The 16,816-nt window shown below is 37.3% G+C and overlaps 1 protein-coding gene across 1 annotated transcript in view; it reads left to right on the top strand.

Annotated features, from left to right (window-relative positions):
- The window catches only part of PDZRN4 (PDZ domain containing ring finger 4), a 398,606-nt gene that overhangs the window by 362,106 nt on the left and 19,684 nt on the right, over nucleotides 1-16,816 (top strand). Inside the window, exons 6-7 of the mRNA XM_061129809.1 lie at nucleotides 13,325-13,423; nucleotides 15,913-15,975. Of these exons, the coding sequence (XP_060985792.1) occupies nucleotides 13,325-13,423; nucleotides 15,913-15,975 (162 nt within the window). The remainder of the gene's footprint in view (nucleotides 1-13,324; nucleotides 13,424-15,912; nucleotides 15,976-16,816) is intronic.

The raw sequence follows: 16,816 nt of genomic DNA, 5'->3' as shown, positions 1-16,816 counted from the left end.
GAAGAAGGTGCACTTCTGCACAAGAAATATAGGTTAATGTTTCCAAAAAAAAAGTAATTGAATGCTGGTTGGATCATAAATAACTATGATGCCCCATATTAGCCTGTCATAGTTTTATAAAACTAAATGTGACATTATTCCCAAAACACTTATCACAATGTTTGATATATAAAAGTTTCCAGTGCTAAATGAGGGCGTTGGTATATAGCAGGTGTTAAAAAAATATCAGGTGAATAAAGTGAACACACACTAAGTGTGCTAGAGAAATTCTTAGAATTAGTACTTTATAGTTAATTTTGCTTTATTTTCCCAGCTGACTCTGATTATTTTGTTGGCAGAGATTATAAGAGAATAAGTCACATTTATTGTTTGAACAGCTTTTTGAATATACTCTACTTAATCAAATATAATTATACTGAGGTACAAATATGCCAAAGCAATTACAGTCTATATCCAACTTCACTATAGTAGTTAGCTCATCCAAAAGATGCCTTCTTTATCAGACTTCTCATAAGTTTCCAGATTTTGCTGGCATTAGGAATGCAAAGAAGATGGCATGGCACCGTCCTCAAGAGTTTGATTCATATCTAAGGCTTGTGGGATATGAAAAACACTATATAAAATACCTGCTTATAGGATAGTAAAGGGAACAGACAATAAAAAGTAAGAAATCTAATAAAATACAAATTTGCTAATAAAAAGGAATAAATAATCATAGTTGTCAAGAAGTTTCTAAGCATCGGTGAAATTTCTGTAGAGAATTTGAAAGACCCTGCTTTAGAAAGAGTGATGAAGAGGGACACTACCCAGGATATTATTGAAGCTGAAAATAGAAAAATGAGAAAGAGTTATATATGGAAACAGAAGAAGGAGCTGTTGAAACCTGAAGATGACTCCTTCAGTTAGGACGAATTTCAGCTCTGCCTCTAACTTAACTACGTGTCTCTGGGCAGGTTACTTATCTCTATGCTTCATTTACACGATGGTGTGATCACTCACCTAGAGCCAGACATCCTGGAATGTGAAGTCAAGTGGGCCTTAGAAAGCGTCACTACGTTGAATCTATAGATTGCTTTGGGTAGAATAGCCATTTTGACAATATTGATTCTTCCAATCCATGAACACGGTATGTTTCTCCATCTGTTTGTGTCCTCTTTGATTTCTTTCATCAGTGTTTTATAGTTTTCTATGTATAGGTCCTTTGTTTCTTTAGGTAGATATACTCCTAAGTATATTATTCTTTTTGTTGCAATGGTGAATGGTATTGTTTCCTTAATTTCTCTTTCTGTTTTTTCATTGTTAGTATATAGGAATGCAAGGGATTTCTGTGTGTTAATTTTATATCCTGCAACTTTACTATATTCATTGATTAGCTCTAGTAATTTTCTGGTAGAGTCTTTAGGGTTTTCTATGTAGAGGATCATGTCATCTTCAAACAGTGAGAGTTTCACTTCTTCTTTTCCTATCTGGATTCCTTTTACTTCTTTTTCTGCTCTGATAGCTGTGGCCAAAACTTCCAACACTATGTTGAATAGTAGTGGTGAGAGTGGGCACCCTTGTCTTGTTCCTGATTTCAGGGGAAATGCTTTCAATTTTTCACCATTGAGGGTGATGCTTGCTGTGGGTTTGTCATATATAGCTTTTATTATGTTGAGGTATGTTCCTTCTATTCCTGCTTTCTGGAGAGTTTTAATCATAAATGAGTGTTGAATTTTGTCAAAGGCTTTCTCTGCATCTATTGAGATAATCATATGGTTTTCATCTTTCAATTTGTTAATGTGGTGTATTACATTGATTGATTTGCGGATATTAAAGAATCCTTGCATTCCTGGGATAAAGCCCACTTGGTCATGGTGTATGATTTTTTTAATATGTTGTTGGATTCTGTTTGCTAGAATTTTGTTAAGGATTTTTGCATCTATGTTCATCAGTGATATTGGCCTGTAGTTTTCTTTTTTTGTGGCATCTTTGTCTGGTTTTGGAATTAGGGTGATGGTGGCCTCATAGAATGAGTTTGGAAGCTTACCTTCATCTGCAATTTTCTGGAAGAGTTTGAGTAAGATAGGTGTTAGCTCTTCTCTAAATTTTTGGTAGAATTCAGCTGTGAAGCCATCTGGTCCTGGGCTTTTGTTTGCTGGAAGATTTTTGATGACAGTTTCGATTTCCTTGCTTGTGATGGGTCTGTTAAGATCTTCTATTTCTTCCTGGTCAGTTTTGGAAGGTTATACTTTTCTAAGAATTTGTCCATTTCATCCAAGTTGTCCATTTTATTGGCATAGAGCTGCTGGTAGTAGTCTCTTATGATCCTTTGTATTTCAGTGTTGTCTGTTGTGATCTCTCCATTTTCATTTCTAATTTTGTTAATTTGGTTCTTCTCTCTTTGTTTCTTAATGAGTCTTGCTAATGGTTTGTCAATTTTGTTTATTTTTTCAAAAAACCAGCTTTTAGCTTTGTTGATTTTTGCTATGGTCTCTTTAGTTTGTTTTGCATTTATTTCTGCCCTGATTTTTAAGATTTCTTTCCTTCTGCTAACCCTGGAGTTCTTCATTTCTTCCTTCTCTAATTGCTTTAGGTGTAGAGTTAGGTTATTTATTTGGTTTTTTTCTTGTTTCTTGATGTAAGCCTGTAATGCTATGAACCTTCCCCTTAGCACTGCTTTTACAGTGTCCCATAGGTTTTGGGTTGTTGTGTTTTCATTTTCATTCATTTCTATACATATTTTGATTTCTTTTTTGATTTCTTCTATGATTTGTTGATTACTCAGAAGCGTGTTATTTAGCCTCCATATATTTGAATTTTTAACAATTTTTTTTCCTGTAATTGAGATCTAATCTTACTGCACTGTGGTCAGAAAAGATGACTGGAATGATTTCAATATTTTTGAATTTTCCAAGACCAGATTTATGGCCCAGGATGTGATCGGTACTTTTCACAGAACTAGAACAAATAATTTCACAATTTGTATGGAAATACAAAAAACCTCGAATAGCCAAAGTAATCTTGAGAAAGAAGAATGGAACTGGAGGAATCAACCTGCCTGACTTCAGACTCTACTACAAAGCCACAGTCATCAAGACAGTATGGTACTGGCACAAAGACAGAAATATAGATCAATGGAACAGAATAGAAAGCCCAGAGATAAATCCATGAACCTATGGACACCTTATCTTTGACAAAGGAGGCAAGGATATACAATGGAAAAAAGACAACCTCTTTAACAAGTGGTGCTGGGAAAACTGGTCAACCACTTGTAAAAGAATGAAACTAGAACACTTTCTAACACCATACACAAAAATAAACTCAAAATGGATTAAAGATCTAAATGTAAGACCAGAAACTATAAAACTCCTAGAGGAGAACATAGGCAAAACACTCTCCGACATAAATCACAGCAAGATCCTCTATGACCCACCTCCCAGAATATTGGAAATAAAAGCAAAACTAAACAAATGGGACCTAATGAAACTTAAAAGCTTTTGCACTACAAAGGAAACTATAAGTAAGGTGAAAAGACAGCCCTCAGACTGGGAGAAAATAATAGCAAATGAAGAAACAGACAAAGGATTAATCTCAAAAATATACAAGCAACTCCTGCAGCTCAATTCCAGAAAAATAAATGACCCAATCAAAAAATGGGCCAAAGAACTAAACAGACATTTCTCCAAAGAAGACATACAGATGGCTAACAAACACATGAAAAGATGCTCAACATCACTCATTATTAGAGAAATGCAAATCAAAACCACAATGAGGTACCATTACACACCAGTCAGGATGGCTGCTATCCAAAAGTCTACAAGCAATAAATGCTGGAGAGGGTGTGGAGAAAAGGGAACCCTCTTACACTGTTGGTGGGAATGCAAACTAGTACAGCCACTATGGAAAACAGTGTGGAGATTCCTTAAAAAACTGGAAATAGAACCGCCATATGACCCAGCAATCCCACTTCTGGGCATACACACTGAGGAAACCAGATCTGAAAGAGACAAGTGCACCCCAGTGTTCATCGCAGCACTGTTTATAATAGCTAGGACATGGAAACAACCTAGATGCCCATCAGCAGACGAATGGATAAGGAAGCTGTGGTACATATACACCATGGAATATTACTCAGCCATTAAAAAGAATTCATTTGAACCAGTCCTAATGAGATGGATGAAACTGGAGCCCATTATACAGAGTGAAGTAAGCCAGAAAGATAAAGAACATTACAGCATACTAACACATATATATGGAATTTAGAAAGATGGTAATGATAACCCTATATGCAAAACAGAAAAAGAGACACAGAAATACAGAACAGACTTTTGAACTCTGTGGGAGAAGGTGAGGGTGGGATGTTTCAAAAGAACAGCATGTATACTATCTATGGTGAAACAGATCACCAGTCCAGGTGGGAAGCATGAGACAAGTGCTCGGGCCTGGTGCACTGGGAAGACCCAGAGGAATCGGGTGGAGAGGGAGGTGGGAGGGGGGATCGGGATGGGGAATACGTGTAAATCTATGGCTGATTCATATCAATTTATGACAAACCCCCCCCCCAAAAAAAAAAGAAAGAAAGTGTCACTACGAACAAAGCTAGTGGAGGTGATGGAATTCCAGTTGAGCTATTTCAAATCCTGAAAGATGATGCTGTGAAAGTGCTGCACTCAATATGTCAGCAAATGTGGAAAACTCAGCAGTGGCCACAGGACTGGAAAAGGTCAGTTTTCATTCCAATCCCAAAGAAAGGCAATCCCCAAAATGCTCAAACTACCACACAATTGCACTCATCTCACACGTTAGTAAAGTAATGCTCAAATTTCTCCAAGCCAGGCTTCAGCAATATGTGACCTGTGAACTTCCAGATGTTCAAGCTGGTTTTAGAAAAGGCAGAGGAACCAGAGATCAAATTGCCAACATTTGTTGGATTATCAAAAAAGCAAGCGAGTTCCAAAAAAACATCAATTTCTGCTTTAATGACTATGCCAAAGCTTTTGACTGTGTGGATCACAATAAACTGTGGAAAATTCTGAAAGAGATGGATATACCAGACCACCTGACCTGCCTCTTAAGAAACCTATAGGCAGGTCAGGAAGCAACAGTTAGAACTGGACATGGAACAATAGACTGGTTCCAAATATGAAAAGGGGTACTTCAAGGCTGTACATTGTCACCCTGCTTATTTAACTCATATGCAGAGTACATCATGAGAAACGCTGGGCTGGTTGAAGCACGAGCTGGAATCAAGATTTCTGAGAGAAATATCAATAACCTCAGTTATGCAGGTGACACCACCCTGATGGCAGAAAGTGAAGAGGAACTAAAGAGCCTCTTGATGAAAGTGAAAGAGGAGAGTGAAAAAGTTGACTTAAACTCAACATTCAGAAAACTAAGATCATGGCATCCAGTCCCATCACTTCATGGCAAATAGATGGGGAGACAGTGGAAACAGGGGCTCACTTTATTTTGGGGGGCTCCAAAATCACTGCAGATGGTGATTGCAGCCATGAAATTTAAAGACACTTACTCCTTGGAAGGAAAGTTATCACCAACCTAGATAGCATATTAAAAAGCAGAGACATTTCTTTGCCAACAAAGTTCCGTCTAGTCAAGGCTATGGTTTTTCCAGTGGTCTTGTAGGGATGTGAGAGTTGGACTGTGAAGAAAACTGAGCACAGAAGAATTGATGCTTTTGAACTGTGGTGTTGGAGAAGACTCTTGAGAGTCCCTTGAGCTGCAAGGAGATCCAACCAGTCCATTCTAAAGGAGATCAGTCCTGGGTGTTCATTGGAAGGACTGATGCTGAAGCTGAAACTCCAATACTTTGGCTACCTGATGTGGAGAGCTGACTCATTTGAAAGACCCTGATGCTGGGAAAGATTGAGGGCAGGAGAAGGCAATGACAGAGGATGAGATGGTTGGATGGCATCACCGACTCAATGGACATGAGTTTGAGTAGACTCTGGGAGTTGGTGATGGACAGGGAGGCCTGGCGTGCTGCGATTCATGGGGTCGCAAAGAGTCAGACACGACTGAGCAACTGAACTGAACTGATGCTTCATTTTCCTTATCAATAAAATAACAATAATAATAACAGTGTTAAGAACTGATACATTCAAACCCTTACCTTCTCCTTCATGTGTTGATAACATTCCCCACTTGCGTTCTTGTCTCTTAACCCGTACAACTCATGGGCCGTGCTACTGCTGATGCCATTTTCTAAACTGCATATCAGACTATGTTCCTTTTCAGTTAGTCTTCTTTACTTTTTTGCAGATCTAGTTATTTAATACAGTGTAGTCATTTTTCCATGATCTTGCCACTTTTCCAGTTTTATTTTTCACCATGAACTCTCACCCACTCCAATCTTCAACCCTTAGCTTCACACACATTAGCTACTTAAAGCTCATCTCACATGTCATGCTTTCCCTATCTCTGTGCCTTTACATAGTCAAAGTTCTCTGCCTGGGAATTCAGGCTTAGTGAACACCAAGTCTATTCTATTACGTCTTCCACGTTTTTTTATTTGATTCTGTCAGCAGCCCTCAACCTAGAGTGGATCACCATTGTTGTGGAGTTTCTACTCTACAGGGTGGATACAGATGAATTTAGATTAATATGCTGAGTGGAGGGAAGATGTAGCAGTTTCCATCTCATGGCTTATTTTTTTCCCCACAAAGTGTGAAATCAAGTGATTGACTATGCGTTGAGAGAGAGAAGACACCATGGCAGAGTTGTAGAGAAAGGGGGTGCAAAATACTCATCTGGGAGAGTGCAAAGTTGAAGTAATAAGAATCTCTTAGTATCCTGTGAAGTATGAGGGGAGGCCATCAGCTGAGAGTGGGCATATTTTATTGGAAAATTTATGAAGAAAGAAGAGCAGCTTCACAAGGGAAGCATTTGGGATTGTCGACCAGTGTTGATGGTCCATTTGAGGTTTGTGGGAATGAACTTACAGTGAAAGCTGTCCACGTGGTCAGCATGACTGTGCCTTTTCCTCCAGGACCATACTGCAACCATTTAGGTGAAAACCCAAGGGAGTGAATAGTTGGGCTTAACAGTGATTGACTTTTGCTGGGTGATACGGTAAAGGCAGAGAACAAAGAGGGGGACGTGGAATTTTAAAAGAGTATCGTTACTAACTGCAGTTTCAAGCTGGACAAGGAGAGAGGAGAGGGCATAAGGGAATTATTGATAGTGAAAAGTCAACTAGTTCAAGATCCCCTGATAGAGCACAAATGCTGGAGTGGGAATGGAAGAGTATCTGAGTTGATCAGAGCATGAAATGCTAAAGTAGATATTTTAGAAGTAAAGCAACTATGGAGATAACATTTTGGAGTAGTTTTTTCCATAGATTGCTATGATATGTTGAATTATTTTGATGGAGACCCACCAAGAGCTAACATACAAATCACAAAACATAGACAAAAAATGACTATGGATGTTTAGCATTGCTGCCATTTATAAGCTAATAAATGATCATTTAATGTTTTGTTCAAATCTCAAGTGTCAATTCTGAAAAACCCAGGGTTACAAAGGTAGACTATATGATCCTAATATCTAAAAACCAGTGCAGCTTTCTCAAAAGGCACAAGCTCAAAATAAGGGAAAAAAACATGTCTGATGTAACCAGCATGTTTCTGTGGTTTCCTCCCCTGTCTTTGTTCTTTGATGTAGACAGAGCAGGGCTGAGTGAAAGCTCATTAAAGGGCAGGTGTGCCTGAAGCTGGCCTGACTCTATAACTGCCACAGCAGAATGATACAAACCACTTCTCACACTCACCTTGATGTTAACTTTCTCATTTCTATTCCTGGTCCAGATTTCATGACATGGGCTCAATTACTAGCCTCATGAATCCATTCCCTCCTTCAGTTAAAAGTATAAACAAAATTAACATCTTTTTCTTTGTTAAGGTGTAAAATTTATTCCAAATGGGTAATTTAAGACTTCCTAAGATGATTCAGCAGAGAAGGCAATGGCACCCCACTCCCTGTACTCTTGCCTGGAAAATCCCATGGATGGAGGAGCCTGGTAGGCTTCCATCCTTGGGGTTGCTAAGAGTCGGACACGACTGAGCAACTTCACTTTCACTTTTCACTTTCATGCATTGGAGAAGGAAATGGCAACCCACTCTAGTATTCTTGCCTGGAGAATTCCGTGGATGGGGCACCCTGGTGGGCTGCCGTCTATGGGGTCACATGGAGTCGGACACGACTGAGGTGACTTAGCAGTTAGCAAGGTGATTCAGAGACCACAAGAAGGAGACAGTCTGGATCAAGGAAAATGTGACCCCTTTATTTCTCAAAAGATCCAGAAAGTCTCTAAGAACAGGAAACTGGGGGCTAAATACTACCTATATTTTGTAACAATATCTTTAAGAAGGGAAAGTGGTTGAGTCTTCACCAACCATTCACTTCATCTCAGTGGTGAGATAAAAGGTGTCAATGTAAAAGACAAGGCCATGTGTTTCACTTTTATCTTAATGTCTCTACAAAATGTGATTTAGTTACTAGTTGCAGTAATTTGTTATGAATGTTTGGAGTTGAGGTGTCAAAACCTGAAATGTGACAGCAATTTTGAGGATTTCAGGAGTTTTTTTGTTTATTTCTTATTGAACTTTATACCTGATTTTCACTATCCAAGAGATAGTGAATCAAAATGATTTTTCCATAGTAGGGTATCTAAGCTTCTCATGGATGTAGAGGTTAAAGTTTTCATATTTCCCACTTAATTCATTTTCAATAAAGATCTTGTTGGGACAACTAAGTGTGGTACTTCACTAGTTAGTAATCAACATTGCAAAATTTAAGATAGCTATATATGATTAAAGCTAAGCTGATAAAATAGTGGATATGTTGTCTTATGGGGATTCCCGGGTGACTCAGCTGGTAAAAAAATCTGCCGGCAATGCAGGAGGCCCTGGTTCAATTCGTTGGTCAGGATGTTCCCCTGAAGAAGGGATAGGCTACCCACTCCAGTATTCTTGGGCTTCCCTGGTGGTTCAGATGGTTAAGAATCTGCCTGCATTGAGGGAGACCTGGGTTCTATCCCTGGGTTGGGAAGATCACCTGGAGGAGGGCATGGCAACCCACTCCAGTGTTCTTGCCTGGAGAATGCCCCATGGACAGAGGAGCCTTGCGGGCTACAGTCCATGGGGTCGGAAAGAGTTGGACATGACTGAGCAACTAAACACAACACAGCACATGTTGTCTTATAAATAAAAAGGAAATAAAATTAAAATACAAATATGGACACACTAGACCCCATCTCTGGATTGTCGGTAGGTATCGGTGACCATCCTGTCTAGCCCTGGTTTTCATTCTGGCTTGTGTAGTACTGATTGCTGTGATGTGCTAAGTCGTTTCAGTCATGTCCGACTCTGTGAGCCTATGGGCTGCAGCCTGCCAGACTCCTCTGTCCGTGGGGTTCTCCAGGCAAGAAGACTAGAGAGGGTAGCTGTGCCCTCCTCCAGGCAATCTTCCTGACCCAGGGATCGAACCCATGTCTCGTGCAGCTCCAGCATTGTAGGTGGATTCTTTACTGCTGAGCCTCAGAGGAAGCCCTGTAGTATGGATTGCCTCTGAATTTTCTCACTCATGCCATGGGCCTCAGGCTCTCTGGAGTGTAGAAACAATTTGCTTAAATTCACATTGTTGTATAGCAGAAACTAACACAACATTGTAAGGCAATTACACTCCAATAAATGGACATTGCAGGCAGCCTGAAGCCTCAGATCTTCCAACTAGAGAATTCCACTTGAAAAGCAAAAGCGTGTTTATATTTTTTAACTTCCTTGTTCCACCTGAGACTGAATCATTAAAATATAAAATTTTCACAGCACTGTAGTGCAACCAATTTATATAAAAATCCCATTCTTTCTACGATTCGAAGGATGTTTCACAGTAAACTCTACTAACTTTGATCTCTTACTCCACCCTCAACCTCCATAATCAGTTTCTCACAGGATTAGATATTATGGCATGATTTCTTAAGGGATTATACATATTCCTGGAACCTAAGATCTTAAAGCACATTTAAGCCAAAATTAATGTGGTTTCACCAGGTGTGTGAAGAGATTCTTCCACTCTAGTCACAAATGCCTTATGAATGGTTAGCAGTGCCATCCAGGAGGGCTTGGCTTTGATTTGTAGATGCCCAAGAACTGTCTTTGCAGAGAAAATGTACAGAGAGAGCATTTCACTTTTATAATTTTCATCAAACAGCTTCCTTGTGATAGAGGGAAAGGTATGAAAGTTGTTAGGGAAAACATGCTCTATTACCAGGAGGTTGTTTTTTCAGAAGTCAGAGGCTTGTGCGCACTGTGAAGAGAATACTAAATGAACCCTGGGCTGGAGGATTCCTTTCAGATAAGCAGCCTTTACAAAGCCACCTTTGCCTCATACAAACAAAATGGTCTACAGGTAGCTGCTTATAAATTATTTAGTCATAGAATTAAAGAAACTTTGATTCTAAAGTGTATGCTTCTGTATACCAATATGAAATATGTAATACCCAAAACATTCTCAACCAAAGAAAGAATTGCAAGTCTACTCTTGAAGCTGGTGTTAGGTGGTTTGTGGGCTGCAGGAAATCTCACTTGAGTCTTCCTCAGAGCCTGGAATCTTACTTCCATAAGTTCAGTCCTTTGAATTAAGGCTTGTAATAAGAATTGTATGTTCAGTTTTTATTAGTGTGAACCAAACACTGGATGGGACAACATTTTAAAAAATTATAAATAATTATCCCCTTAGGAAATATTTATTATCAATTTTCTTTATCTCTCGAGAGCTACTTGTGAGATAATGGAAGATGATACCAAGGGCCAGATTTTGCTAGGAGATAATTAGAATGACAAACCTGAACACCAATGGCTTTCTAGGTAGGCAGACCTTAGGAACTCCAGGAAGCTAAAGAAATAGATGCAGGGTGTCCAGTATCTTAAAAGGGCAGGGGAGGAGATGCTATTGAAAACAAAGGTGCTGTGGGTAGCTTTGAGACCGGCTTCATAATTTTGCTTAGGTTCAATATGACCTCAGTTTCTCAGATCTCCGTTTCCTTGTGATTCTTATTAAACAGTTCGCAATATTGATAATTTATTGATGATTCTGCCCTTTTTGTTTTAATAGATTGGTTTCATTTATTATAAGATATTTAGATATGCATCTTTTAAACAAACACCAAAACAATTTACACCAATCAATCAAAACAATTGATTTTACAAAGCAATATACACCATTGAGAGTGCAAAGAAAACACTCAGGAAAGGAACACTTCCCTCTGGAGATGACTTCCTGCAGTGTGGAGTGTTTCTTTTGTGCTATTGGAAGGACATGGAAAGTCAATGGATTTCAGCTCCTCGTTTGCTTTAAGTTCCCACTCTCATCCCATAAGTTCTTTATGGGATGTTTAGATTTCCTTGTAGGCCTCTTAGGAATCATAAACTTCTTTACTCCTTAACTGTATATACTTCATTGCTGTAATTGGAGCTCTTTTGTTGCTGTAATTCCTTCATATTGTTACAGTTTTAGTCAGGTATTCTTTCCCTCTGGAGGCATTAATTGTTGCCAGTTTTGAAAATGCCCTTCATGAGTGTATACTTTTTGCTTCTGGTCATGAAACATGTCACTGTTTCCTATTTTTCCTCTGGGTGAAAAGAGTTTTTTGTTGTTGTTGTTCAGCATATGCCATGCCCTTTTTAAGCCCTGTAGTGTAATTTAGAGTATCTTTGTCCACCAGCTGGAAAGTCAGCATTGGTCATGGTTTCATGTACTTTACCAATTTGCAGTACATGTCTCAAGATGCAAGATTTCAATTTTCTTTTATTTGCTGTTAGCTGTGAAATTGTTGGTCACTGGAGCTTATGACAGTCTGTCCTTGTTAAGGATTTACCTATGGCAAGTATAAACATATGGTTTGTAGTATGTCATTGAAATAAATGGTTATTTTCCAATGACAAGTCCTTTGCTGAAATACAAAGTTAAAATGGAAGAAACTTCTTCAAATGTAGCAGAGTGTACTGGAAATATCCTCTAGTTTGAAATTGAGTGAGTATCTCTTTATTTAGTCCTGGTAACTACTTGAGATGATGGACACTATATTAAACTTTATTCCCTTCATTCACTTATGCACATACACACACTCAATGCATGCACACAAAATCTATCTCCAACTAAAGAGGAAATATTGATTATTGGTTTACAAAAAATGACAAACACTCAGACATGTTTTGAAATAAAAGCCATTATCTGTCAACCAGCATGGACTGAGTTCCCACACTAAGGCTGTACCTGTTCTAGGCCCTAGAGAAAAAGAGTATTAAGCAAGACAGACAAATTCATAACTCCCACAAAACCTGAGTTTTAGAAACTTGGTCTAGATTTGGTCATTTGGTCATTTCCAGTTTAAATCTATTCTGATCTTCCTCATCTGATTAGCTCTTTCTCATCTGAAAGGCCCTTTACTAAGGGGCCTTATATGCTCCATCCAATAGGAACACATTCTCCATGATAAGAGCACCAATTGGTGTTTTACTGTTTGGAATTATGCAATTTATTCTAAAGTCATCTGCTTCTGAGGGCAGTACAAGTCTATTTCATTATATAGAAATGAAATACACTGAAATTTATTATTATTTTACCGAACATAAATCAAGAAATAGATTCAATATACATTACCTAAGGACTGACATTTCAAGCCCCTTAGCCATGTGTTTCAGTAAATGTGATTCCTTGTTCATTTACTGCTGCATTTTGAATCATTGCCTCTGCCCATATGACTGTTGATGTCTCTTGCTGCAGCCTGGATGAACCCATTTCTTTCCAAGGCTGAGAGTTGCTACAAGATAATAGAAAACCTTGGCCTAGCTACACAAAACTCTGATTATCATCATATATAGAACTCAAAAGAAGAATTGATGCAGAGTCCAGTTCATCTTTTTTATTTTAATTTTGTTTTGTTTTATTAAAATAAAAATAGGAACTCTGAATAGTTTTATAAACATTTTGCTACCTGTATTGACATTCTCAAGTATTTTCTTGATTCCACATTATTGATTTATACATATTTTATTTGAACATCATTTGTGAGCTTTTTAAATTTTATGATTTAATGCAAAAAGTGCACATCTCCACCTTTATAATGAAAATTTAAAATGTTGACCTGATCATACAAATCTATATAGTGGGAGTGAATTTTGAGGATTTTGGTAACATAGGTTAATTCAAATGTTAGGTAACAGTTGTGAAAACATCCCAGGATGACCCAGAAAATATCAGGGAGTTCTGCATCCTGCTGTGGGATTTCTCTCTGAGATAAATGTCGGGCTCTGTGTTTTTCTCCCAGGAGGTCGAGTTGTGTCGTGTTAGCAGTCAAGAGAAGCTGGGTCTGACAGTCTGTTACCGAACGGATGATGAAGAAGACACCGGCATTTATGTCAGCGAGGTAAGAAATGCCATGGAAGAGAGATTAGGGGAGGCAGACGGCGAGCAATGGAGTGAAATGACTCACGATGAGAAAATCCTTGGGAGGCTTAAATGTGAAGAACTGGCCATGTTCCAATACTTGTCATTTTCAATTAAAGAAGTAAATTATGTTGCCCAAGTAATGCAATTATTATCAGCTTATTTAATGTGGGTGCTTTCACCGCAGAATTCCAGTAAGAAAGAGTGCAAAAATGGTAACATTGTCTAAATTTGAATAAAGTCCCATAAGTATGCAGGAAGTCAGGCAAAGTTTTTGATTAGCAAACATTTGTCCTTCCATTCCTGCTGTGTCTTTTATCTGACTTGTTAGCAATCGCATTAACTAATTGTTTTAAATCTAATATTCACATCTAATATTTTAAATCTAAAATGTAAATATTTACTAAAACTCTTTTACTCTGCTGAAGATTGATAAATTTGCATATCATATCCAAGAAGTGCATCCATTAGTTTCTTTTATTCAACCACATAATCACTTTCAAAAAGTGAGGTATTGACTCAGGGAACTATATTCAATATCCTATAATAAGTTACAATGGAAAAGAATATGAAAAAGAATAAAATGAACTATACCTCAATTGAAAAAGTGAGGTACTTAAATATGAAATACCTTAAGTGTTAATTATTTTGAAAAAAAGTGAAGCAAAGTTTATTATTATAGATGATTTTTGAAACTCCCAAAAGAATCATTTTATGAGAAGTAGTAAGGTATGTACATATGATTTAAAATTACATATGTACATGTGAGCACATATGTGTATATATGTATATATGTTATCTAATTCCTATCTAATATATATCTAATGTATATATGTTATCTAACATACATATGTACACACATATGTATGTGAAATCATGCATGTTATATGCATGTGCATGAACCCAGAGGTTAGACAAACTAAATACTAATTGCTCTCCTGTGCTATTTCAAATTTTCTTGGCCATGACCTTGAAAACATTACATAACTTACTAAGCGTCAGCTTCTTTAACTAGAAATTCAGTACAATGCTTTTAGTTTTGCTTTTATAGAGGTTTTTAGACTAGGAAAAAATAATGCACTTAGAAAATTATGAAACTCTATAAATATAAATGTTAATCTTTCTTTATCACTTTACCGAAAAATCTACTGACTGGTTCTTACCATGAAAAAAATCTCCAGAGAATATTTGACTTGCATATATACCTCTTTTAAATAAACAACTATGAAAACCCCTCTGATTATGGTAAGGAAGTATAAGGCAACATGTGCAGAATTATCTTTTGTAGTATGTATGGAAGTACAAATGCAGAATTTTAATATTAGTTTGATTATAGTTCTAAAGACAAAGTTTTAGATTGTGAATGGTTTCTAAACAGGATACAATTAATTAATTATCCATCATTTCCTTCAGGTAAGTCTCTGTTTACTATTTAAACATGTCAGCTTTGGAACTTTTTGTTTCGGGAATAGTAAGAAAAGCCACAGGAACAGAACATATGTACTTGGAAAAAATGTTTCCCTATACATTAAACATGTAATTGTAGCGTCTTTTGTTCTTGACTGATCACTTAAAACTCATTTATTGGGTGGCACTAACTAATTAGAAAGTAATATCTAACATCTGGGTAGGATGGATCAACCTTATGTTACACTTGAAATACTTTGCTTAAAGGAAAAAAAAATACAGGCTTTGCTGGAATAAGCTCCAATAAATGGTTGGAAGCCATCATGTGAAGTGTGTGCTAGATGAAATTACCTAAAGTGAACAGTAAGTCATCACTCAAGTTTGGCCAATTAAAGTGTTGATAAGCTCTTAAAAGAGCTTTAAATATCTATTTATTCTAAAATAAGTGATAGTTAATATACTTCACCCTACGTGTAAAGTAGTGTCTAGTAATAATCTGCATGGGTAGGATTTTTTTTTTCACTTTTTGAGCTACATAGATTATAAATCCCTTTATAAATTAATATGATCATAACACAGAAATCCCTTTAATAAGTATGGACTTAAGAATATAGCTATCAGGTTTTCTCAGACAGCTAAGGCAGGATTTAAAAATCACCCTAGCAGAAAGTACATTTCCTGGGTCCAGAGAATTCTGTTATTAACATCATCTGAGGATCATGTCAGCTGAAAACAACATCTGACAGTTGGGATACAGAAATGAGTGAACAGATGTAAAAAAATAAAATTAAATTTAAAAGGGAGAAAGGATAAAAGGAAGAAAGAAAGAAAGAGAGGGAGGGAGAGAAAAGTGGTCTACAGATCAAATTGGACTTTGTTCTCCTTAATTTTATTATGATTAATTCTAAAATAGCTCATTAACATTTTTAGAATCAGTTGCCAGAGAGAAATCTGGCATGCCCTCTATCACTCAATAGAAAAACATGAACTATATTTTTAAAAAATTTTGTTTCTGGGGACGGTATTGCATATCCAGCTGACACTGTGTCCTCGCCCTTACAGGTAGATCCAAACAGCATTGCTGCCAAAGATGGCCGAATTCGAGAAGGGGATCGTATTTTGCAAGTACGTGGTGCAGTTATTTTCTCTAGTTTCCTTCTATCTGTCCAACAGCTTTCATTTTATTTCACACCTTGAAAAATGTTAGAGAAAATAATTTCCCTTTGTTTCTGGTTAGTAACATCTACAAAACTAAAAGCTATCATTCAAACCTTTTTTTGAAAAAAATGGATAGTGCCATTTATTAAGAATTATTAGCTAATAATTAGTAAGACATAATCTCTGGACTCAGATACCTCAACTTCAGCTTCCAGCTCCATCACTTACTTAGACGCTTTACTTAATTTCTCATTGTAAGACTGTTTCCTCCTCTTAAAGAATGATAACAGTAAAATATATTGTGGCAAAGGTTAGATGTGATTAAGCATGTGATGTGCCTAGTGAGTAATGAGTGCATGGCCAGAAATAAGTGTATGGTGTGTAATAAGCATGAACTGCTGTTGTTACTGGCATCAGCAGCATTTATTGCTGCCTTTTCCACAATAAATTAGGTAAACAGTGATCCCAGTGTTCCAATATGATGAAAGTTTAGAAATATGAAGTCTTAATTATTCACAAATGAGTTGCTGAGGACATGTGGAGGATGGACATGTGAAAACATAGAGATGGACTGAATTTCAGTTTAACATCAGAGATGGTAAGCATCTTATGGGAGGTGTATAGACTGGAAAGAGTTCCAAGCCAAATCAGGAAAAACCCTGAAAGCCAAAGTTTCTATCATAAATCTTCCTTGACCCACTTTGTCACTTCTGAGTCCTTTCCCATAAAGAGTGACTGCAGGAAGACACACAGCAACCCAGCTCTTGTATCCAATTTAACCCAAAAAATAAGAACAGAGGGCTTTGAA

Source organism: Dama dama, chromosome 3, assembly GCF_033118175.1.
Source record: "Dama dama isolate Ldn47 chromosome 3, ASM3311817v1, whole genome shotgun sequence".
Classification (NCBI taxonomy): Eukaryota; Metazoa; Chordata; class Mammalia; order Artiodactyla; family Cervidae; genus Dama; species Dama dama.
This window is presented reverse-complemented; position numbering and strand designations above follow the sequence as displayed.